The sequence below is a fragment of the Mastomys coucha genome, unplaced genomic scaffold (genome assembly GCF_008632895.1).
Source record: "Mastomys coucha isolate ucsf_1 unplaced genomic scaffold, UCSF_Mcou_1 pScaffold21, whole genome shotgun sequence".
Lineage (NCBI taxonomy): Eukaryota > Metazoa > Chordata > Mammalia > Rodentia > Muridae > Mastomys > Mastomys coucha.
In genome coordinates, this window is record NW_022196904.1 from 97,583,839 (window position 1) to 97,585,446 (window position 1,608).

The 1,608-nt window shown below is 43.7% G+C and overlaps 1 protein-coding gene across 1 annotated transcript; it reads right to left on the reverse strand.

Annotated features, from left to right (window-relative positions):
* Positions 1-430: 430 nt before the first annotated feature.
* Positions 431-1,460, reverse strand: LOC116100853 (olfactory receptor 10A6-like). Its single transcript, XM_031384575.1, has one exon. It carries the CDS (start codon positions 1,441-1,443, stop codon positions 499-501), a length of 945 nt encoding a protein of 314 aa, XP_031240435.1. The 5' UTR covers positions 1,444-1,460; the 3' UTR covers positions 431-498.
* Between the last annotated feature and the right edge of the window lie 148 nt (positions 1,461-1,608).

Consider the following 1,608-nt stretch of genomic DNA (forward strand, 5'->3'; position numbering starts at 1 on the left):
GGGGATTGCATTGAATCTGTAGATTGCCTTCGGTAAGATGGCCATTTTTACTATATTAATCCTGCCATAGATTGGCCTTCTTGTAGGACTCTTAACAGTGGGAGTGAGGGCTGTCTCTAATTCTTTTGGCAGATTTTGGGACTCTTTTTACTCCTACTGGGTTACCTTAGTACAAGGGAGGTACCTATTCATAGTACATCTTGATATGCCCTCTTTGGTTGATATCCATGGGATGCCTGCCCTCTTCTGAAGAAGAACAGAAGGAATTGGCTGAGTGGGGCAGATGGGATGTGGGGGGAAGGACTAGGAAGAGAGGAGGGAAGGAAACTGTAGTCAAGATGCAAATAACAAAAACGGCAACAACAACAACAATGATAATAATAATAATAATGATAGCATTGTTTTAGAAAGAATTAAAACATGTTCTCCAATAAATTTAGTTAGTTCATACACAGTTCAGTTATGAGCTATCTGAATATCGCATGACTCCTAAACGTGTCAGGTTGTGTGTAAAACCACTTTCCTTTGCCATAATTTTAGCGCAGCCCTTTTCATCTCCTTGTTTCTCAGGCTGTAGATAAGTGGATTCAGCAGAGGGGTGAGCAGAGAGTAAGCCAACGACATCAGTTTCTTGGTGTCTGGTGAGTACTTGGATTTAGGCTGCAAATAGGTCATACTGGCCGTGCCATAGAAGAGGGTGACCGAGGTGAGATGAGAAGCACACGTAGAAAAGGCCTTCTGCCTCCCTGTAGTGGATGGCATCTTCAGGATGGAGAAGAGAATTCGGATGTAAGACAAAAGAATCAACACGAAGGGAGTCAAAATGATCAGAACAGTACCTGTGAAGGCATAGATCTCAAAGAAAAAAATGTCTGTACATGCAAGCTCCAGGACTGCTGGGGTTTCACAGGAGATGTGGTTAATTTCATTGGAGCCACAGTAGGGAAAACTGAACACCCATGTGGTCTGCAGAGTAGTCATCATGGTTCCTGAGAGCCACGAACATGTCACTAATGTCATAAAAACTCTTTTGTTCATAATCACTGGGTAGGATAAAGGATGGCAGATTGCAGCAAATCGGTCATAAGCCATTGCCCCCAGGAGGAAACACTCAGTCCCACCAAAGAGAAGAATGAAATACATCTGCACAAAGCAGCCCCCGAAGGAAATGGTTGCTTTCTCTGTGGTCAGGACCACCAGCATTTCAGGCATAACGGTTGTGCTGAAGCCAGTCTCCACCACAGACAAGTTCTGCAGGAACAGGTACATGGGGATGTGCAGGCTCCTGTCCAGGAGGATGATGGACATAATGAGGGCATTTCCTGTCAGAGTCACCAGGTAAATAACCAGGAAAGCCCCAAACATTTGCCTTTGGAGTTCAGGATAGTTTGAAAAGCCCAAGAGGATGAACTCAGCCACAGAGCTGTCATTGTGTCCCTTCATTGCTGTAGTGGAGCTCTGTGTCATTCTTAGGAACACAGTGCATAAGAATGGTTTTCAGAACAGCTTATAAATTTCAAAAGTATTTATATACCCAAAAAAACATAGACAATTAACTTGGGAGGTGGCTTGTAAGAGAACAACAAAGAGTGAGACTGAATGCTTTGC

Excerpts from the sequence above, each read along its gene's own strand:
- LOC116100853 (XM_031384575.1), bottom strand. The coding sequence starts at position 1,443 with ATGAAGGGACACAATGACAGCTCTGTGGCTGAGTTCATCCTCTTGGGC.